Below are 22,082 nucleotides of genomic sequence, written 5' to 3'. Positions count from 1 at the left end.
CACCCTGTTACAAGACACTGAACCATCAACATGATTCTGAAGCTGTTATTTTAAGGGGAAAAATTACATTACAATTACGTGTTGCTTTAACATTTTCTAAGAACTTTCAGAAGTCACCTTAGGAATATGACAATATGATTCAACAGGGGTTTGTTTACAGTGCCAACTCTACAGTATTCATCTGTAGCATTCACAGTGGGGTTTTTTTTCATCCCCGACTTAGTTAAAAAATACTTCACTTTTCACAGCTGGCTTAGTCTACATCGTTAATAGCTCACAGCTCTTTTTTGTGTATAGTGTTTTTCAAATTTTTTGACAATGTAGATAATCACATAGGTGTTTAGCGAGGTTACCCTGTCAGCCAACCTCGCTAACCTGACCTCTGACCATGTCACATCCCCATACTGGTCTTGCTGGTCCATGTCTGTATTGAATCTCAGCGTTAATTTCTGTGGATGTGCGCAAAACAAACGTAGGCACACGAGGCAGCCATTGTTTGTACATGAACGTGTGTTCAAAGCAACTACAACTCCGGTCTAGTTGACCCAAAACATTTGTAACATAACAAGTAAATAAATAAAATAATGACATAGTGTATATAGCATAGCCGTAATAACTTTTGACATCTTCATCCAGTATGAAGCCCAGTTTGTGCAAAAGAAAAGGATCATTTTCTACATATTTGATATAAAGTATGGTTAGAATTAAAGCCGTACAGATGTACACAAAGCAAACAACATCATACAAGGTTTTATCAGTTCATTGAATGTGCTTCGAGAGTTGTCAGTCCATAGGGTAAATAAAAAAAAAATAGAAATAAGAGGAATAGAGGGAGAGTCTGAGCTCATTAAACTGGGTAAGCAGATCCATGTGGACGCATGATCCACAGTATGTTGAGTTTGTTTTGAGTGAGTCAATGCACTGTTTGTAGTTTGGAGGACGTCCCGCTCCTTTAGCCACAGATGAGGAGAGGAAGACGAGGCGATGAGGAGGACGACAGAGGGAGTGAAGCGGGGAGAGACGGAGATGTAAGCATGGCTCTCTGTGAATTTATTCTGTGACTCACAGGGTCTGCCTGGACCTCAGTGCTCTCCATGCTGCTGGGACTTGCAGCCCTCCACACCCACAGTGTCACACGCACAAACACACGCACGCACGCGCGCGTGCACACACACACACACACACACACACACACACTTGCATGGTGATTTAGAATTGCAAGTCCATGCACATGCACCGGCAAGCAGATGCTAAAACGTGTGCAAATTCTACAGACACCCAAACTGGTTGGCAAACACACACTCGTGCACACACACCTACTGCTCACTCTGTCCAGATGAGCATTAAGAAATACATTCAGACCTTCAGTATCAGCTTTATGCCAAACACCACTGTGCCACGCCAAGAATAACCTCTTTGTGTGTTGCTCTGCACCCTGGCTCACCTTGTGCAAGTATATACTAACTTTCTGCTTAGTATTCATGATGTGTGCATGCCAGTGAGTGTGTTTCTGTATGCGTATGTGTGTGTGTGTGTGTGTGTGTGTGTGTGTGTGTGTGTGCATGTGTGTGTGAAATAGGCTTAAGATGGGGTCTTTCCCAAAACCAAATGTCACAGGGATTTAAGCGTCAAGAGTGAGTTTCCTCCCAGCTGACTAACGCAGAAGTTCACTAAAAGCACAAGATTAAACAAAGTTTCAACTTTCCAAAAAAGCATCCAGCCAGTTTCCATTTTTTCTCCCTGTGGCAACACATCCACAGCGCGGCACAAGTTTAAAGATAAGCTGCAGGGCATGTGCCAAACCTGCAAGGGGAGAGAGGCGCAGGTAGAGAGGGAGATGGAAAAAATTGAGAATTAACAAAGAAGTACACAAAAAGTGTTTTGTGGCATACGCAGCATCTGTTCTATCACCTCATGAGACTTCAGCCACCTGTGTTCATGGATTTCACTCCATCACACACACTGCAGGAAGTTCACTCATCTCTCCGCTCTGTTCTACACTCTCTGGCCCACCCTGTTGGTCGCACCATGTCAGTGGAGCACAGCCGTGTTTGTTTCTGGGTTTGTGTTTGTGGGATGCTGCTTGTGTTGTCCGGTTTGTTTACTCCTCCTGGTGGCCACTCTCTGTATCACCTCTGTGTAGGGCCCGCACCACCGACACAGGCTTGAACTTTCAACTCGAGGAAGGGCTACCGTCTTATCAGCAGCGTGTCGACTAATGAGATTTACATGTCAGAGTGGACTAACTCGTTTTCTGTGACGCCACCTTGATGCATTCTTTAAAGGCTGTGTGACATGTTATATAAGAAGACTACAAACTGAAAGAAGTGTAGTCTACTGTATAAAAAGCTACAAATTCAAATAGCAAATTATCAGATAGTGACAAAGAAACTGTCCTCAAGACTACTGCGTTTATAATGAGCCCTCCACCAGCAAACAATTTAGGACAGAGGTCTTTTTTGTAAATGGCAGATATATCATGTCATCCAGATTGGAAGCAGGGATTGAATGTAAATGAGTAGATTCACTCAAATACTGTATTTAAGTACCATTTTGAGGTACTTGTATTTCCATTCTCTGCTACTTTGTACTGCCACTCAAGTTAATTTTATTTATACAGCCCAAAATCACAATCACATCGCCTCAATTACAGTGAACAAAATTCTTTGTTTTTCGACTGAGGCAAGAAAAGAAAATGTTGTAGCAAGGAAAAGAAAAGGGAAGGAACCTCAGGAAGAGCCGAGGAGGAGGGACCCCTCCCCAAGGGGAGACAGACAGCGAATGGATAACAAAAAACACTGACTGGCCGGGATGATAATTGGTCACAGCCTCGTGTATTTTACATGGATATGAGTCAAACACAGTTCTTACGAGGAAATACGAATTCTGAGTGCGTTTTTAATGAACGGTACATCAGTTTTCAGTTAATTTTTATATAAAGGTAAAATGTTTGACCAATATTTAATATACTGTATGAGGTATACAGCAAAGGGCCACATGTCAAATTCGAGCCCTGGGCTGCCACGGCGAGGACTCAGCCTCTGTACGCGGGCTGCGCGCTCTATCAACCCTAAACATGATTTTCAACATGGGCAGTCCGTGCAGCACCAGCAATTAATTCAGTGAAAGTCAATCGTTTCATAAGAGATTTACCTGTAGAGTACCACTTAACAGCCGTTTTTCCAAACATTTAGCCTTCCGTCATTGTTAACAGTGGTCGCCTTGATTAGTTATCCTTAATCAAAATGGTTAAACACTGCAGGAGCAGAGCATTTAGCGGTGGTCACAGTGAAAATTATAGCATATGCATTTGATACCGTTTAGTTTCCACATACAGCACAGCACTGCCTTTTCAGCTTGCACTTGTGTTTGACATGCGGTCTCATCTCATTAAGGTGCGGGTCGTCGGTAGAGAAACATAAAATGTAGAATTTAATCGACTCCTCTGATCCAGTCTCAACGGATCTGAAGCTTTAATGTAGTAACTGTTGTGGGGCTCCTAGTGAATTGTATTGTGCTGTGCATATCTTTTTATGTTCAACAGGTGTGCAGATGTCAAAACTAGCTTTACTTACTTATTTGGACGTACATTTTAAACATAATAGCACAATGTAACAGTAGAGGGGCAATCAAAAAAAGGACTACATTGTAATAGCTTCTTTCAAGGGCACCTTTTATAAAAAGCAGTGGCTCCAAGCCTTTTGGCCTTCAGGCCTTTTAAAACCAAACAATGTCTTTTGCGTACACCACATCATGGCTGCATTATGTGTCGTAGTTGTGGGTCATTTTTTCTTTAAACTGATGTTTTTCAGAACCTTGTATATTTTTTCTACCTTAGTTTTCTGTGGATCATCTCATGACCCCAAAGGTGGGACCCACTGCTCCCTCTGGAGAAGAAACAACAAGGATGCAGCGTGTGACAGTGTAATAAGTATTTTATTGCATTTTATAATGCCATTGTCAATAATTAGTACAGATTACATGCAACTAGACCTACTGTACAGTTTTTTTATTGTCTGCATGGACAGACACAAGAAGATTCAGGTTACAAATACACAGATATATGTGTGTGTTTTTTATACAGCATGAAGGAAAGGGCAGTGACTGGCATTACATGGCTACCCGGGGTGGAGGGTCAGAGGGCTGGGCTCCACTGTTCTGTCTAAAGCCACCACCCAGTCCCTGTCCCCGCCTCTTCCTCGGGTCACACTTTTCAAAAAACAAGAAACAGAACAAAAAAAAAACCAAAAGGATAAAGAGGTAAACAGGTAAACTGAAACTAAAGAAACAATTCAGAGAGTCACTGCTGAAAATGTACACACATTCCTAAGGTTTAACCAGAGGAGAGCTGAAGTGGTAGTTCCATCGGATTCTGGCTGTCTACTTAATAATACCTTCAGGCAAAGCTCCACTTTGAGAGTCCCTTCCCCCTCACGTGACGCCTCAGAACTGTCCAATCACACATCAGGATTTGGGCTCCCTGTGTCCTGTAACACCATTACGTGGATCGTACGAGAGATAACAGCTATCAGTAAAGGTGATCAGTGAAGTCGATGGAGAGTTTTGGAAGTAGCTTGGTTTTTGTTTGGTTAAGGTTGTGGCATTGGTTTGGTTACAGTTTGGTTACAGTTCAGGAGTTTGGACTAAGCAAATGGTCGCTTGCAATGCCTTTGGTAGTCAGAGGATGAGCTGCATCTCTGAGAGCCATTCCACATTTTGGTGCTGAGACCACGTCAGGAGAGGAGCATCAAAAATGCAACAGCGTCAGTCTTTGATCTGCCTCCGTGGGACTGGGAGATGAGGTTTGTTACTGGTCACCACCAGCCAGGTGAGTGGCACAGTGACACCCCCATGGCGCCTGCAGATGATCGACAGCTCTGCGGGTCGGAGTTTAGCACAGGAATGATAGGGGTCAGGGGTCAGGGGTCAGAGAGAGGGGTCACAGGGAGCTGGGACACATATTGGCACCTGAGAGGACCAACAGCAATACCTTTCTAGAGCTCCGCATTTTTTTTTTTAAAGCAAGAGAGGGGCTACATATTCTTACATTTTTTCCTCTTTCTCTTTTTCTTTTTCGGAGGTTTTGGTCCTGTCTTTGAGAAAAAGTCCTTCTGAGGTATCAATACATAATGAAGAAACTTTTTTAGTTTGTTTTCCATTTGTTTGTTTTTTTCTTTCCTTAAAAATGCATAAATGCAGTACAGAGACAAAAAAGTATCAAAATAGACCTAGCTAAGATAAATATACAAACAGGTGTTACCTAAACCACTGATCTAACTTTTATTCTTTTAATTTTTTTTTCTTGAGAGATAATACACTTAAAAAATCAGCGTCCCAGACGTTTTATGAAGAACTGAAAAAGTGGAAACAAACGAAACGAAAAAAAAACAAAACAACAACTAATAAAACCAAGATACCTGCAGCACTTAATATGATAAATACATATACTTCAGCATTAGCAGTACAGTATAGGAATCAGAGCTGAAAGCTTTACAATAGCTAAACAGGTGCAGAAAAAGAAAGACCCAAAAAAAAGGAAAAGAGAAACTGAAAGGACAAAATGGGAAAGAATGCCCTGGAGAGATAAGTCAAGCATTAATATACAAGAATACATCATGTTATGCCAAGCTGGAGAAAGAACAGAAGTGTTACATGGCGACCTGTGAACAATCTACATCTTTATAAAACAGCTTTGTTTACAGGTGTACCTTAAAGCACGAGTCAGAGATCATCTATGTACTGTATGCAGCAGTTCCTCTTGGTTTGGATATTACTAGTAGTAGTGATGTGTTTTTTGTTTTTTTTTAACGTGTGTTTGTTCGTCCTCTCGGCGTCTCTGCGAGTGTTTTGGTGAAGCGGGTGCCGCCGTGTTTGTGGGTCTTTGGATTATCTGGATGGTCAGAGCCTCCGTTGCACTAACCCATAGCCCTGCTTCTATGCTTCTGTTATACCCTTATGTGTGTGTTTGTGTGTGCATGTGTGCATGCATATGTGTGTGTGTGTGTGTGTGTGTGTGTGTGTGTGTGGCGGCACTGATATATTCCGCCCATCGTTACGCCTGACAACCAGCTCCCTGCGAACGCCACGCAGCCATTAACGACCAGTTTCTCATTGGCTGAGATCATGAACATGCACACATACAGTCGAGAGGGCTGTTCACATAGCTTAGTGCTAAATGGGTGCAGGGGTACAGTCAGTTTGACACAGCTGATAGAAAACTTTTCATCTATAGTGAGCACTTCACAACACACTTTGAGACGTAGAGAGTGCTTCAGATGTGGTTTAAGGAGAGGTAGTCATTTTTAATTCCATGGAAAGTGAAAAAAGGTCTATGTTTTTGGGCTCGAGCGGATGCGTTAGGGAGTCCGGGTCGCCAAATAGTTTTTTTTTCTTTTTTCTTTTCAGTCATACAGTAAGTAAGTAAGTGTAGCAACAATTTTGGCATTCGTCATTATTATCATCCAGGAAGAATGGAGGAAAAAAAAATCTTTAAGAGAGTTCAGTCTCCCATTGGCTATGTGTTGAACCGTTTTTGAAAAGGAGGTAGTGTTATTTTTGGTTTTTTTAATCTCGCTTCAAGATGCCTGTCTGCCACTTTGTACTTTGTTAGAAATCAGTCCCTAATGTGACAGGAAACAGTCCTGTTTGAACACAAAGTCATCAGAAAGGTTCTTTCATTAAATAAGAAAAATCGTCTGAAGTGCAAGAGAGAAAAAGTATGAAAATATGAACCAAACTTTTAAGTTACATGATGTCCCTTGGTTGTTTTTCCTCTTACATTGGTATTGTTTTAGTTGTTCCCTCTATATGTTTTTGGAATAACTCCTCCCTGTCCAACGATGTGATTCTTGTAACCACATTACAGTACGCTTCCTCTTCGAGAGGGAATGTTTGTTGCCTATCTTGAAAAACTCCAAATGTTCATTACATTAGCACCAGAAGAAGTGTCATGTAAAGCCAGGTTGATTTGACGGAGCCAAAATATTCTCATTCTGTGTTTAACCTCTCTTTTTGTTGGCATCTCAGGTTGTGGAGGGTACCTAAATGTTGTGTCTGAATGCCTCTCGAGAGCCTCATTTTTTCGGGCCAGTCCTTGGGATGTGTTTGGAACACAGTTTAGCCTGAGCGTGGGAGAGACAGGGTTTCACCTCTAAGTGCTTTTTTTTTCTCTTTTCTCTTTCTTTGTGTCTTTTTCAGAGGAACTGTGCGAGGTTTGTTAATACTACTTTTTTGGCCTCATACCTAATGTGAGTCATCCGTAACCGCTTATCATGTAAAAGCTTTGATATCTCCAAATTTCTAGTTTTGCTTTACACACTTTGGTTTTTGGAATGGTTCAGCACTGTAAGTCATGTATAATTTCAAACACAATAGTTATATGAATACAATAAAAATAATTCAAACTCCTGGTTTGTTGTCTTTTGGCCAATTCTTTGAGAAGAAGAACAAAAAGAAAAAGAAACTCAAAAAGGGCAAAATAAACTACAGGGTTTTTGGTTTTCTACATATTTCATCTTTGGTTACCTGTAACAAAAATAAAATGGGAATAAGCAGATAATAGATTAAAATAAATGTTAAATTTGGTATGGCACTGTAGAGAAAAGTAATGCTTTTTATGCTCACGGAAAACGAACAAACAAAATAAATCTCACGTGCTATTCCTTTAACACAAACTCACACAGTGAATTGCAGATAGCTTCTACACAGTAACTATTACAACCATAGAGCTTTGAAACGAAGCTGAGCAGAGTTGCCACATTTGGTGTCCCACGGAAAGAATTCCCCCTTTTTTTGTTTATCAATTTGGACACAGTTCCAGGCAGAAACTTCGTGGGATGAGGTATTCTCTGACTGCAGTAATAATATATATATTTTTTTTAAAGCATTACTGATATTTCTCAACTAAATACACAACCAAAACAAGTGAGTGAGAGAAAATAAAAGAAAAAAAAAACAAGATTCAGCTGTTAAATAATCTGTCTGGATAATGGCAACTTTAAGTGCTGTTTTCCAAATTTCTTGCCTGCTACACTTGGGGCATAAAGGGGGGAGAGGGGCAGGAGTGGGGTCAGGTGTCACAAGTTGGGACAATACTGCGCTTTCTCTTTTTTCTTTTGCCAATACTCATTTGGAATGGTGTGAACAGCCAGAGTAAATCAAACAAATCACAATATCAAAAAACGAAAAAGAAAAAAAAAACACAACAACAACAAAGAAACAGCATCCTTAGAAAAGGTACGTCGAAAACAGAAAGCCACCGTGGAAATATTGATCCTCGAAAATAAACATTGATAATAACATCAAATAAAAAAAGGAAATGACAAAAGCTACCACACGTTTTTTTTTCTTGTTATATTCCATAATCGTCAACAGTTTTTCTTTTTTAGTCACAATATTTCTTTAGATGCTTCCTCCCTCGTTTTCTCTCATCTGCTTCCCCCTCGTTTCATCTCGTTCTCAAAGTGTTCCAAGAAGGACAGCACCACGTGGTCCAATTCCTGCAGTCTCTTTCGGGTTAGGAGGGAAGGGGGTGGAAGTGGTGGAGGAAAATGTCTTCTTTTTTTTCTCACTTAGAAGCAAAGAGTTTAAAAGATGTCCGTCACTAAGTGTCTTACTGTGAAGGGGGAAGGGGCAGAAGTTTGGACAGGGACCAGGGCCATGCCGCCTCCGTCAGGTCAGCCTCGCCGTGGGCTCACACAGGAGCCTGCTCGGCGCAAGTGTTGGAGCACTGTTGGAGGTAATCTTTGATCTTCCTTCCTTCCCATCTCGAAGCCCGACAGTTTCGTTTCAATCAAATCAAAGAAAGTGAAAAAGCAAGTGATTTGACTCAAAGAGGGGGGAGGAAGGAGAGGTATACTGCACAGCCCCTGGTGACTGCTCCGAATCTATATACACATGATCCTGTGTGTGTGTGTCTTCTCATCTGACGCAGAGATAGAAAAAAATGAAAAAAGAACGGCTAGCCAGGCAGCCCGAGACAACAGTGAGGAGGGTGTATGCAGAGTGGCGAGGAGGAAAGTGTGCCCAAACCTCTCGGGGTCTCTACACAGAGGCTGATTTGACCAGGGAGGATGATGAGGCATGGTTTGACAAGTGAATGAGTATGTGTGTGTTTGTGTGTGTCTGTGAGAGTGTGTGTGCATCGAGTGGTGTTACACCTCTGAGCCAAGTGTCGGAAAAAAAGAAACACATGGACGTAAAGCAGTGCTCCACAGTCTTGTTTTTGCGTCTGAAAGAAACGGAGGTCTTCTAACCCTGTTTGGAGTTTCTCAACGTCGTCCTTGGTTGCTTGCATTTTCTTATAAACGAATAAAAAAAAAAATCATTCTCTTTTTTTCTCTCTCTTTTCTGTTAAGTGTACTGTAGCTATCTTTTTCCTCTTCACGCTGACGGGGGATTGATCTCGTCCCGCCTGTCCGTTTCGGATTCCATCCTACTCCAGCTCCTCCGTGGGGAGGTCCTCCTCCAGGTCGCGCTCGTCGCTCGGCAATGGCAGGCTGTGTGTGACGCCGGCCAGGAGGGACACCGGCCGACTGTCCTCCTCCAACTCAGTGGGCTCCTCCTTCACATGCACCTGGTGGCTGGAGGAGAGAGCAACCAGCTGTTAGCGGGCCGTATTAAAAGGGTTATTAAAGTTTTGTTGTGCCCACACTCACCGGCCACTTCATCAGGTACACCTGCACAATGTTCAACAGCTCTGCCATGAATTCTATTTTTTCAAAGCTTATCCTTTGAGGTTTTTAAGACATGGTTAGTAAAGGTATCCCTCGACATTATGTTTATTATCAAATTCGTTGTGTATGTAGTTGAATGTAGTTGAGTTAAAAACACCACTGCGAACTACAGCCTCAGTGATACACATGTAGTTAATCAGTGTTGATCAATGCTGAACATTATTATCTTTGTGGAGGCAGAACTGGCAGAGCTGTTGTATTTGATCACATTAGATTTTACAACTGTACCTAATAAAGAGTGTATGTCATCTGTCACTTCAGTATCGTTACTGTTTAATAGAGTTGAAGCAAACACAAGCACAAAAATGTTACAAAATGATCGCCTACAATTTTTTATGCAATTCACGCAATTTCCCCCTCAGGGATCAATTAAGTTTTTCTGATTCTGATTCTGTAAGGGTTTCGGTCAGTGAGTGTTCTTGTCTGTGGATTTTCTGTGCACCTGTGTTATCGTAATTGGAAATGTAATGTAATACAATGTGTCACGAAAAAATAAATGCAAAACTGGCACTGCAGTTGATAGAAAACTGTTTATTTTTCTTAAGTTTTTGTTTCCTGAGTTTGATTTCTGTATTTTCAGTGGGAAAAAAAACCCTTAAGGAAGGTTTCCTTTGATGTCTTAAACTGTCCATGTGTAAACTTCTCTCACACTTCCTCTCATCAGCCGTCTTCTACAAAAGTGAACATTAATACCAGTATCACTATTACACTTCCTTCAGTTAGATAACACTAACCAGCTCACAAAAACGTCATTTCTGGTTTATTACGCTGGCTGATGTGATTTGAAGAATGACGTTAAAGCAGCTTCATGTTGTCTGCGGGAACTTTGCATGTGTGCGCGTCCGTGCCTACCTGTACTGTTGAGGGCTGAGCGTGGGGCTGCAGCTCCCGTTGCTGTTGACCTGCTCCACAGTGGAGCTGACATCATCGTGGCCCACGTGCAGCATGTTGAGGCTGGCTGCAGAGGGGGTCAGCAGGGAAGGGCTGTTCAGCAGGGACAGACTGCTCTCTGCCAGAGCCGCCTGCACACACACGGATGTAAATGCAAAAAGCTTAATGATGGTGGTGAGAGGGGTTTCATCATAAAATGTGTCTGAAAATGCCTAACCCTGTCAGCCAAACCCAGTATATCATAATACATGGATATAAAATTCACACATAGATGTAAGATTCAATGTAATAAATGTAAGTTTTCCTTGGAGCTCTTCTATTTGGAGCACATCTTAAATCTACAAACTTGCTAGTGAACTTGACATACCACTAGGGGGCACTTACATACAGTACTTTGCCCATCACGGCTCGTTCTTGTGCATTAAAGTTCCTGTCATAAGTGTGTGTGTGTGCATTCACATGAAAGCTCCGACGGGAATGTGAAGCGAGCTGTAACCTCGACTTTAACACACACAAGCGCTGTAAAACATCGATGTGTGCCAGGGAGAAAACAAGCGAATCAACAGGGGCAGATTCTGTTAACTGCTCCAGCTGTTTGTAGATGAGACAAGTTGGACGCCGGTGAGTCTCACCCAACCTCCCCTCTCACGCGGGGTGGGGGGAAAAAGGACAAAAGGAGGGGAATTCTCACCGGCTCAGAGATGGATTTTCTGGGACAGGCGATAATTTTATGCAGTAACCTTAATTGACAACTACTTGACGCTATAAATCATCTCAGTCGCAAAATTGCATGTGTGTGTGTCTGTGTGTTTGTGTGTGTGTGTGTGTGATCGTGCAGAGGTGGGGGTGGCGCGTGTGTGAGAAAGTGAGGTGGGAGGTGAGAGTGTGTGTTGGTGTGGGAGGAGGTGGAGGAGGAAGGCAGTGTGAACGTCGTTAGGGAATCTGCTAATTATAAGAGGGAATTGATATTAGTGCCCTTGATTGCGATTGGCTGCTGTGTGTGTATGTGTGTCTGTGTGTGTGTGTGTAGGTGTGTAGGGGTGTGCATGTGTGTGAGAGAGAGTGTGGAGGAGAGAGATAGATAGGGGAGGAGAGGGCATTCCTTACCTGGTAGCTTGCGTTTAGGGATCCAAAGCCCAGGCCTGAAATCATGTTTTTCACCAGAGTGGGACTTCTGCGCGCGCGCACACACACGCACAGCGAGGGAGAGAGAGAGAGAGAGTCACAGATTGAGCGCACATGTGAAAAGATGTCACCTCAGCCAAAGCACTCTGACAAATCTCAAAATTGTTTTGTTACCAGAAGAAACACACAGACTGTAAACAGATGCTAAAACACACACATACGAAAGCGTCCGATATCTGGCGTGCAGGTGTGTCGTGCCTGTGTGTGTGTGTGTGTAATTATCCCCGGTTTCTCTGGCGGTTGACGAGAACATATGTTTACATACGCTAACAAGGTTTTTTCCTCTCTGCATCTCACACAGCTGCTTACTAATGGTGTCGACAAATAGGGTAAAACACCACACATACATTACAGGACGTACACGATAAGCAGCCGGCAGCCCCTCTGTTTTTTTTCTTCTCTTTATTTGATTGCTGAGTTGGCCTCTTGGTAATAATAGAGAGTCCATTTAAGCAATCATAGTGCCAGCACCCATAAAGCCACACTCACATCAACCTCAGCTGTGCACCAAGAAAACAAATGTGTGTGATACAGCCTTGTGTGTGTGTGTGTGTGTGTGTGTGTGTATATGTGCGTACGTGCGCACACTCACCCGGTCATCTTTGGTGGTCTCCTCTTTTGGTATTCAACTTCGTCCACAGTCCACACGGCCCCCTTCACGTTCTCAACGCGGACAAAACACTTGTGCAGACTCAGGTTGTGGCGCACAGCATTCTGGGAAAACAGAGAGAGAGAGAGAGGGAGAGTTTTAACACGATTAAAGATCAGTCAACAAGCAAATTAAACAAGCACTAAACTTGGGAAAACTGCTTTTAGTTTTCCTGCTGCACACACTCATAACAATTCACAAAACATGTTACAACTTGATGATTGTACCTAATGTACATAATGTAAAGGTTTCCATGTGTGCTCCACTGTTGTTTGTTTGTTTTCATGTGGATCATTTTTGTGTGAATTCATTCTGCTTTAAGTATAATCTCGATATACTTGAATATGAGAGTATGGCCTTGAAGAATCTTATAGATTTAATAAAGGTTTAAATACAAGTTTGAATGTAAATGTAAAATGAAAATAATTGACAAATGTATTTTACATTTAATTTCATTTGTTTTCACCCCCTGGATATGATTCGCAGTTAGTGGGAATGATCATTTTGGCTTCGTGTTTGGCTTCAAACACATTTACCGGAGAACAAGACTTGTAGGCCGCACTACAGTAATTCATTATCATACTGCTAAATAACAAATTGCAGCTTTCGGGATTTGGACGTACTGCAATTTTAATAATAGTTCGATTGAAGAGACACCATGTAGTTTTGAAGAAGAAGTTCAAACTCCAATTTTTTTATATTTATAATACGAACGAGGTAATAATACGAACTCAGAAAAATTCATCTTTTCCATGATTGAATAGACAAGGTGTTCTCAGAGGGAAATAAGGCTGCCAGAACACTGTTTGGAGCTAGAAAAGTGGCAGGGTCCGCCACATTTAAACAAAGTAAAACAGTTAGAAACTGTATTGTTCTTTAAGGTCACTTTGTTTATTCAGTTCATTCAGTCATGAAAACAGAAACAGTTTGTTTATTTAGTATATGAAGATAATGAAGATCAAGATCTATTCTTTTCTTCCCCCAATCTACATAATGTGCCTTAAATTGTGCAGCCCTACTGTAAAGTATAAAGTTAATTCCATAGATTCTCTGGCATAAATTGTCTTAGCAACACATCTTATATTTAATGATATTCCACGACTTCCTTAAGCGGTAAATGTGCCCTCAAAGGGTAACTCTACACCAGCTGAAATTGTTATTTTTGTTCCTTTACTTGAAGTTCTACTCTTGCTGGAGGTAAAAACACTCATGCAGGGTGTGTTCAGTACAAACAATGCTCTCCAGCTCGGTGTTAAGTTACCTTTTAAGTAGTGTGACCTGAGGATAGGAGTCCTATTTTTACCCAACGCTCTCTATACGCATGCATACTGTAGCTCCATGCATAGCGCTTACACAAGGTTCTCTGGTACTGTTATTTTATCTCTGAATTTTTTTCTAATCAGTCATCATCAGCACACACACAGAAACACTAACACACACACACACACACCCATCCACAGGCACTCAGACAGGCAAGCAGGCAGGCAGGCAGGCAGGCACACCGCTATCTTGGTCTCACCCCCCCAGGGACAGGCCTCCCTTTTCATCTGCTATTTGTAGTTTGTTCATGCCCAATTTCATTACCAATTTTAATTCGTCTATAATTAAATCCTGCATATTCTCTCTGACACGCTGTTCTAAGCCGAGAGGGAGGGACAGGCCAGGCATGCATCACTCCTCGCCGTAATTACACACGCAGATACACACGCACACGCACACACACACACAGGCATACAAACACACACACGTAATTACACAAGCCATAATCAGCGGAGGAACCCTTTCTCCCCCGCATCCCCGCATCCCCTCAACCACCCCCCCACCCCTCCGAGCCGTGATGCTAAGTTTTGTAAATGAGTCTGACCCCAATCTGCGCCTGCCACCCTGACAGTGCAAACACACATACACACACACACACACACACGGTAGACACCAGTGCTATTGCAGTGCTATTTGCATTCGTCTCCGTGATGAAAGCCTAATTCTCCCAGTTAAAACATTAGCAGTCATTTACAGTGGGTCACAGCACATGTGCCACTCATCTCCACTCCCTCCGGCTGAGAGGAGGAGGAGGAGGAGGAGGAGGAGGGGGGTGACAACCAGAGGCAGAATTTTTTGGAAGGAGTGAATTGTGTATCACAAAAAAAAATCAAGTTTAAATTTTTTCAGGGTTCACAGGTGATACTGGACGAGTGAACGTCTTTGTTCTGTAAATATCTGAGTATTGTGAGCGGTCAGGTTGTGGTTCTCAACAGACTGGTGCATGCTGGGATAGACTACTACCATATGATCCTGAACAGGAAGACATGTGAGCAGCAGGGATTATAGAATAAAAGAATGAGCAACCAGATTTGTGTTAAACAGATGGTGCTGAATTCAGATCTTTCAGCTAAGTAGAGGCAACAATACACATAGAAATAGAAACGTAAACGACTTGCATTTAAGGTGCACTATGTAGTTTTGGGGAATACATTTTAATCTGAAGAGAAAGATCTGCCTTGACTGATTTTTATGATGAGACAAACTAAATAAACACACTCTCTTTGTTTTAAATGACTGAGTTAACTGAATAAACAAACTGACCTTTAAGGACAACAACATTTCATACTGTTTATTTTGTTTAAATGTGGCGGACCCTGCCAACTTTCAAGCTTCAAACAGTGTTCTGGGGACCTTATTGTCCTCTGAGAACAGCTCATTTATTCACTATAAATATTTCTGAGTTTGTATTATTACGTCATTATTAATGTAAATGTTAAAAATCTGAGTTTTAATTTCTTCTCCAAAACTACATAGTGCCCCTTTAATCAAGCTATTATTAAAATTGCAAAAATAGCCCTTAACCCAAGGAGGCGGGAGGGGGGGCAAGTGCAATGTCCAAATCCCAAAAGCTGCAATTTGTTATTTAAAAGCATTTTACTGTTGTAGATGGTCAAGGTGGTCTACTTTAGCAGTGTTATGTACTCCTGTAGTTTAATCTATAACAACGTATCATAATATGTTTGGTATGTAAAATCTTAATCTGCACTGTAACTTGTAACTAAAGCTGTAAAATAACAGTAGTGAAGCAAAAAGTACATTATTTTCCTGTGGAGTAGAACTATAAATTAGCATAAGATGGTAAAGTAAATGTACTTAATTACTTTTAACCTATAGATATCTATTCTTTTCAAATTTGCTTTACACCAATGACCAGTTGAGCCACAAAAAAAGAAGCGAAAAGAGAAAAAAGACAAAAAGGAAAAGGAAAAAAAACACTACGTGCATCGAGCTTTTCTCTGAAGTTAAACAAAGTCAAACCTGTTCTTTCAGGCCCTCAACCATCATGCAGCACCTTGAAACAACACTCATCTCTCCACCTCTCTCAATCATCCCTTTCTTTCTCTCTCTCTCTTGTCTCCCCCTCATTCCCCTTCCACTCTTCCCTAAGATCAATGACTTCCACTCCCCGACACCGCCGCTGTCCTCATGAAATATAACGGCTTATTAAAGGACATACATCTCTACGGCCCTATTTGACTCACCGAGCTGCTATATAAATACATAAGGCAATGCTGTGCTATATTTAAAGGTCTGTGGGGCCAACGGCGCAGGAAGCAGACACCAGACATTAATAGTTAAAATTCATAAAAGTCAGATGAGGAGGTGAAGATATTCCTGGCTGCCCCGTCTCTTAACCTTCTCCGCACCCCTCCCTCCATCTCCATCCCTCCATCATCATCCAGACCAACCCCCACCTCCCTGGGTTTAGGGCTATTAGAGGAAGGCCGGGATCTCTCCCCCCCCCCCTTCCTCCCCCTGTCTCTCTCACTCCTTTGCTCATTCTCTCACTTTCGCTCTCTCTGGAGGAACTCAAATTAGTGTGAGGTTTCTGTAGAAATGGGTCAGCACCTACAATGGTGGGATCAGGCCGTGTGTGCGTGTACGTGTGTGTGAGAGAGGGACGATTCAGCGCGTGTGATCATGAGCTGTATGTGCGTCTCTGTAATGAAGCCCTGTAAAGTGGGGCCGACTCTCCATGTGCCATGTGGGAACCTGAGAGAGTTGTTTGGGGTTGAGAGGGAAAGAGGAAGAGACAGAGAAGCGAGAATGTGTCTCACAGAGGACAGAAACAGCCAATAACTGCCAGATCTGTCATATATTTAGGAGCTGGACATGTGTGTGTGTGTTATCATCCGTCTTTCATTCGAGCGTTTCCTCATTCTGTGTATAAATGCTAATGTTAGGGCTTCAGAGTGAACCCAAATGTTTCAAATAATGCAGCGAAACCTGCCTACAAATCTTGTTTCTCCCATTGTGGTCTAACAAGTCTGGGCAGGCATCTGCTGGGGTTAGGGGCTTCACCAGCGGGCAAAGACCACAATTACTTTGCAGTCAAATAGATCAGCTTTTATCCCATCTGAGTTGTATACAACATTTTCCTTTCAGTCAAAATATTGTGCTCTGACAGAATCAGCTTTTAGTTAGTCAGAACCGCAGTCAAAACTTTCATTTTCTGAAAACGCTGCAGCTCGTTTTCCACCATCTAAACAACTCTGCTAATTGGTCTGGTCTCCATCTTCTATCAATTGATAACATAATGTTTTGTGGGATACTGACATTAAAACCAGTTCTGAAAGTACAATCACGGAGCTGCAGCTCGATCAGCAGTTTAAAACCCAAATGAAAAAGTGTGCTCGAAGCAGCTCCGCTATGCTCTATGATTTTTATGTGCTGTTTTTTGTTTTTGAGTGTGTGTGCTATTTTGACATCGTACTGTTTGTTACTGCACTGTGTCTTTGCTCTGACCTGCTGGAAGGCGACATTTGCAAATGAGCTTGAAGCTATAACCTGGTACGGTGCATCAAATGGTGACATTGATGATTCAGCTGCAGGCTACTGTCCATTTGCCCCCCAAGAAAGAAAGAAAGAAAGAAAGGTCCAGTTTGGATTCGAGCTATTTACCTTCCATGTGGCTGTGTTTCTCCTGAAATAGGCAAACTTTCGGGTAAACCAGTTGTAGATCTCATTGAGAGTCAACTGTCTGTCTGGGGACTCCAGAATGGCCTGAGGACGGGGAGAGACACAACAAGGTAAGAAGACCAGATATAAGAGTGGCCACAGATGGAGGGGGAGATGGTGAAGCACATCACTTGAGAGACTTACATGACGTATAAGAGAGGCGTAGGTAAAGGGAGGCCTGACATCAGCGTTCTTGTAGAACTCACAGTTCTGAGCCAGCTCTGGAAAATAAAAGGCACAACAATTTAAATTCAGCTGATGATGATTCAAAAAGCTTTGAATTTTGAGTGGGCAGTGTGTAATGTGTAAACTGTATTCAAAATCAAACATTTTAAGTGGTATTTTTCAAAATAAATAATTCCATATGAGAAAGAAGAGATGGACAAATTAGAAATGTTTAAATCGCAGTATCGTCAGCAGTAGCAGGTACTTGATTTTATTCTGCATACTTTGCATTAACCAAATTTGGATGGTGAACACAGCGTTGAGATGTTTATTCAATTTTCTTTAAAGGGCAATTATATATATTCCTTACATTTCTTTTTATCATTAAGACTTCTGTTACAATGATGTAAATAAATGTGACTAGATATGAGAATGAAGCCACACACTATATTGCTTAAAACTGAGGCTAGAGGAATGGCAATAATTGCATCTTTCCTTGAGCAATGAATGAAATGGATTTCTGAATTAAGACATATTCTATTGCTCTTGCATAGAAATAAGTGAGAGGAGCACATGAAAACAGCCATAACCACCGTACAAGAATCCTAAAGCAGTCATCAACATTGTATTAAAACAATCTGAGTCCATTAAGAGTCAGTAATGAGAAGATACACAGTAATAATTACATAAAAAGGCGGGTAGTGAGTGAGTGTGTGTTACAGTCTACCTGAGGCGATTGGGGTGCAGTACTTGTCGGAGTTACGCCTACGTATGGGCCCAACGCCGTGCGTGTGGGAGTGGGAGTGTGAGTGCAGGCTGGAGGAGCTGATGACCGAGGGTCCCTGGCGCAGTGGGGTGATGGGGGCAGCGGCTGAGGTGGGGGGGTGAGGAAGACCCTCTGGGTAGGCGTCGCTGTCCCGCTTCAACAGAGAGCCGCTGGATGCCAGGTTCAGCTACAGACACACAGGAATTAAGACGATTGATGAGGATTTTACGTCTGACGATGTTTCAATTAAAGCCTTTTTCCCCCCCCAAAACACAAAATGTCCTCATATGACTAACTGTGCCTCGGTGTGATGGTATCTACGTTTATGTTTTTTTTAAGGATGACACAAAATAAAAGAGGATTGACCAACTTTAAGTTGGATTATCCATTACTGACAAACAAAGTTTGTCCTCCACCCTCAGATTCTGTACTGAGGGTGGAGGATTGTTTCAGAGCAGGGACATAGGATGCAGTTTCTGTATGACTAATGGCTCCTCTCATGTTTACTTTAAAGCTCCACTGTCTGCTGAGTGCTGCTTTACAGCTGAGCATCATCTAAACAAGACAGGATCAGGTTCAGGTAATATCAGTGCATTAGACGATGCTTTGTGCAGCATACATAACAACATCTCCTCCAGGGAAGTGTTTCTAAACAGTTTTGTCTTCTAGCTGTACGAGACTATAAATACATTAGAGCTTTACAGTTCCCGGCGCTACAGCCAGAAACAATCCACGGCCGATGTTAACTCACGTTATGTGGAGAACAAAGCCACCAACACCACCGATGGATTTCTGTCCCTATATCGGACCGCATTCTTGCGCACAACCACACACATTCACACACACTGAACATGCACATGTAGTTATACACACAGCGCTGGCTGCAATTAACCCAGTGCTTACAAATACAAAACCACACGACAGCATGTTTGTAAGAAGGGAACACACACATGCACTTTGCGGTTGCAAAGTCTTCACGGACCAATACGGCCCAATTAGGCAGAGCCTTGCACACAAGTGCACACACATACACACAGAACCAGTACTCCCAGTCTCTCTGGGACAGCCGTTGTTGGGCTGCTAGTTTAAGACTAATTAAAACCACAGTGTGTGTGTGTGTGTGTGTGTTCACTATATGTATATTAAATGTGTGCATGGCCTTACTCTTTACTCTGCCCCCTCTCTGTACCATTTAAGCTGACTGGAGGGGGCGGGGCTGTTTAACAGGTACTTCATTAAGGCTGTAATCGTGCCACATCACCACGGCAACAGTCGAACCCTGTTAATTGAGGCCAAGCTTTGTTTCCATTCCTGACGCTCCTCCCCTGCCCCTCCTCCTCCAATCCCTGACCCCGAGGCTCGTCTCCAGCGGTGACAAAACACGCCTCTTCCTGATTTCCCATTAGATGTTAATAGCAGCTGATCCCCCTGCGATCAACACATCACCCACACACACACACACACGCACACAAGCACACACATTGCCACTCGGCTGCACCCATTTATATCCCCTCAAATTAAGACACTCTACCTCTAATTGACAATTAATTTCAACATCTTCATATTTTAATAAGACTCCTCGTCAATCTGAATAATGAAATATTCATTAGATACCTAATAACAACCTCACCAACACACACATTCACACACTCACACACACACACACACACACACACACACACATACGCACTCATCACATTAAATTTCTATCCCTTTTGTCAGCACACACTGGTAATATGGTTCTCTTTCTCCCCGACGGGCTGAAAAATCAAAATTTTCAGCTGCTGAATTAAACTCTAAACTGAGGTTTGACTCTGACACAGTCTGAGCGTGTGAATAGCTGGAGTTAACATTTTCACTGTGGAGTGAAAACATTATCAAAGGGTAGTTTTCTGTGAGTGAAAGGCACTGTGTCATGTTTAAGACAGGAAGAAAAAAAAAAGTAGAAGCTAGTCCCTATAATTTATACATAACACATTAACCCTCACTGGTCAATAGGGGGCGTAGATACCAAGCAAGACAGTAAGACAGGAAAGAAACTGTTGAATCATGAGGAGTTTTATGGGTGAAGACCAAAGGTTCGGGGTCAGAGGGTAGTGGTGTGGTGCTGGTGTGTACTCACAGGTTGGTTAAAAGGCTTTGGCTCCGAGGGGCGCATGTGCAGGTGGGCCATCATGGCCTGGAGTCGCTCGCTCTCTTTCGCCAGCTGTTAAACACACACACAAAGGCGGATATCGGTGTGAGAAACACTTCATTTATTAACTCTTAGATTGATATAATGTGGTATTGACACAGAATTATAATTACAATTACACCTCAGGCGGAGAGACAAATATGAGAGTCAGCTGCCTTGGCACCCGGAGCGCTCTCACACACTTACACTAGCCTACAGACACACTCGTCCCCGTTTGACATTGCTAACTGCCGTTTAATGGGTGCTGCTAACGCCTGTGGAAACACTGCATCCTGCATGTGTGTTTGCTGGCATACAAACGTGTCGCCTCCAGAAAGAACGGATCAACATCGAGACGCTAGAAGTATTAACATACTCACACACTGCAGCGATGTACAAATTTGCTTAAACATAACGCCTGTGCTGCTGCTGTATGTGTGTTTGTGTGTGTGTGTGTGTGTGTGTGTGTGTGTGTGTGTGTGTGTGTGTGTGTGTGTGTGTGTGTGTGTGTGTGTGTGTGTGTGTGAGATGTTGAAAGATAGAGTGGTGGGCTGCCTTTGGACTGCTGAGGGATGAAGTGACATGTCAGGGAGAGAGAGAGAGAGAGACGGCGGTCCTGATGTGATGTGACACCAGCTGCCTCTCTGTCACTTTGTGTTCTCTGGTGGTGGCTTCAGGGGCTCAGCTAAACGCTGTTTACCAGCACCACCAAACACAATGCTAACCCCACACACTTAAACAGTGATGTGAACGGGGCACTCTGAAGTGTTTTTGCGAACTGTGTCATGACTTTTGTAGAAGCATTGTTCTTTTTTTATTGGGGGGTGGGGGGGTTCCTTATGTACTGTTTAAGAACAGCATGTCTCTTCTTTCCAGGGTTGGTATTTTCTGGAGCATTGAGATGTTTCAAGAGCGTTGCGTGCGTGAACCACTTTACGAACAAGAGAGGCAGCCTGGTCCTCGGCTTTCTAGCTCACGTCTCTCTCTCTCTCTTTTCTCTCCCTCCCTCCCTCCCTCTCAGCACTCGCTCTCTCTTGCTGGTGACCAGAGCAGCTTTATAATTGGAGCAACGATGGCAGCTTCCCTGCCGACTGCTCCTTTTAAATTACAAGCTCCACTGCTCTCCATAAACTCTGCCCTGCCTGAGACAAGTTGCTGCCATTGACTGGCTGAAACAGTCTTGGCGACTTTGTTTGTGAGCAGATGAAAATTAAGTGTCTGTGTGCCGAATTTGTGCGTGACTCACCTGTATCTCCAGCTGCTGAACCACCTGCATCTGGACTCGGCATTGAGCGGTGCTGCGGTCATCTAGGGCGTGCTCATTGTTCAAGTGCCTTGAGATGAAAGAAACACGAGTTAATAAAGGAGCATCAAGATGAAACCTGTCTCAGTTCAGAGACGACTTTTAAGCCACACTGAGTCAACGGAATCCTTATTAAACTGATTCACAGTTCCTGAATGATGAAGTAACAAAACTCGGCTCTTTTGCTTTTATTTAAACTGAGTTATGAGCTGTTT

The 22,082-nt window shown here is 42.7% G+C and overlaps 1 protein-coding gene across 3 annotated transcripts in view; it reads right to left on the bottom strand.

Moving 5' to 3' along the window:
- Positions 1-3,917: 3,917 nt before the first annotated feature.
- The window catches only part of foxp4 (forkhead box P4), a 96,382-nt gene continuing 78,217 nt past the window's right edge, over positions 3,918-22,082 (bottom strand). For all 3 annotated transcript variants that reach the window (XM_030419637.1, XM_030419636.1, XM_030419638.1), the window contains 9 exons: positions 21,811-21,898; positions 20,514-20,597; positions 18,353-18,578; positions 17,605-17,681; positions 17,404-17,505; positions 12,403-12,524; positions 11,733-11,799; positions 10,587-10,756; positions 3,918-9,581 (listed from right to left, as the gene is read on the bottom strand). In XM_030419637.1, the coding sequence (XP_030275497.1) occupies positions 9,434-9,581; positions 10,587-10,756; positions 11,733-11,799; positions 12,403-12,524; positions 17,404-17,505; positions 17,605-17,681; positions 18,353-18,578; positions 20,514-20,597; positions 21,811-21,898 (1,084 nt within the window). In that variant the 3' untranslated portion in view covers positions 3,918-9,433. The remainder of the gene's footprint in view (positions 9,582-10,586; positions 10,757-11,732; positions 11,800-12,402; positions 12,525-17,403; positions 17,506-17,604; positions 17,682-18,352; positions 18,579-20,513; positions 20,598-21,810; positions 21,899-22,082) is intronic.

The sequence above is a fragment of the Sparus aurata genome, chromosome 6 (genome assembly GCF_900880675.1).
Source record: "Sparus aurata chromosome 6, fSpaAur1.1, whole genome shotgun sequence".
Lineage (NCBI taxonomy): Eukaryota > Metazoa > Chordata > Actinopteri > Spariformes > Sparidae > Sparus > Sparus aurata.
This window is presented reverse-complemented; position numbering and strand designations above follow the sequence as displayed.